Below are 1,160 nucleotides of genomic sequence, written 5' to 3' on the forward strand. Positions count from 1 at the left end.
AAAAAAAAAAAAAAAAGACATTAAGCCAAGCGTCATCTCACACTTTCAAACTCTTATCTACACAATTTTTTTTGGCAATGAAAGTAACAAATGAGAAGCTATAGAGTATAGACCTTCATCCAATCGACTAACCAGCTCTGAGAAAGTTTCTCCTAGGGCTTCCTTTTGTTGTTCATCAGTCATTTTTGCCTCAGGATATTCCGATAGAACCTTTTACAATGCACCACATAGATAGTCAAATATCGAAACAATCAGGATGGATGTGGAATGGTAATATATATTCTAAGCACATAGTTGGTATACCTGAACATACCTTCTTCAACCAAGACGACAGCGTTCCCTTTAGTTTCTCCCAGTCCTGCCTGTAGTATTATTACAAGGTAAGATAGCAGTCAACTAAATGTAGCATAACAGAGATGAGAACCTAAAACCCAGAATTACTCGGAAAGAAACACATGCATCATTACATTGAACTCTATAGAACAATACGGGTAAGGATAGGATAGGATGCCAGTTTAAGTGCATAATCCAACAATGCCTAGTCATAGCAATTCAAAAATGTGGTATTACCAGAACTTCCCGGTAGATACTACTGCTTCTAGTGTGATCTTTACTTCTTCCTCAGGCATATCTGCTTTCTGCTCAGCTCCACTGCAAAAGAAAGATGGATCTGTATCAGCACAGAGATGAGGTACTGACACTTGACACCTCAACAAACTTAATCATCAGATAATTTGAGATGTATGAAGCTAAAGGCCAGAACTAGTGACCGAGGAGCAGTCTATGCAAGACTAAAACATAATTAACCTGAGTAGTGTTCTTCTGGCATTATAAACTTTAAATCAGATATAAACTCACTCGTAAGCAAAAGTTTTGAAAACTGGAGCAAAGCTAGATCCTGAACCGTAACTCATCGATTCGAAACGCAGATATATCCAAGAAACGAAACTAGACTTGCCAGTAGAGCTCAGGAACACTATATTAACGATCGGAGAGAAAATCCAAAGCGCAGAAGCAAGCAAGAGTGAAAAGATTTGGAGTAAACGACTATAAAGAAAAGGAAAGCAAACATACGACTGCTCGAGAACTTGGGGATCCTGGCGTTGAACGCCGTCACTGGGAGGAGCGACGGAGGGAATCTCGGGTTCCGATGATGATGG

At 39.6% G+C, this 1,160-nt stretch overlaps 1 protein-coding gene across 1 annotated transcript in view; it reads right to left on the reverse strand.

Annotated features, from left to right (window-relative positions):
* LOC104705999 (serine/threonine-protein phosphatase 4 regulatory subunit 2-like) overlaps positions 1-1,054 on the reverse strand; it is a 3,058-nt gene extending 2,004 nt beyond the window's left edge. The window contains exons 1-4 of the mRNA XM_010422113.2: positions 859-1,054; positions 571-651; positions 314-362; positions 114-210 (exon numbers count right to left, since the gene is read on the reverse strand). Coding sequence (XP_010420415.1) covers positions 114-210; positions 314-362; positions 571-651; positions 859-914 — 283 coding nt within the window. The 5' untranslated portion in view covers positions 915-1,054. The remainder of the gene's footprint in view (positions 1-113; positions 211-313; positions 363-570; positions 652-858) is intronic.

This window comes from Camelina sativa, chromosome 8, assembly GCF_000633955.1.
Source record: "Camelina sativa cultivar DH55 chromosome 8, Cs, whole genome shotgun sequence".
In the NCBI taxonomy this organism is placed as follows: domain Eukaryota; kingdom Viridiplantae; phylum Streptophyta; class Magnoliopsida; order Brassicales; family Brassicaceae; genus Camelina; species Camelina sativa.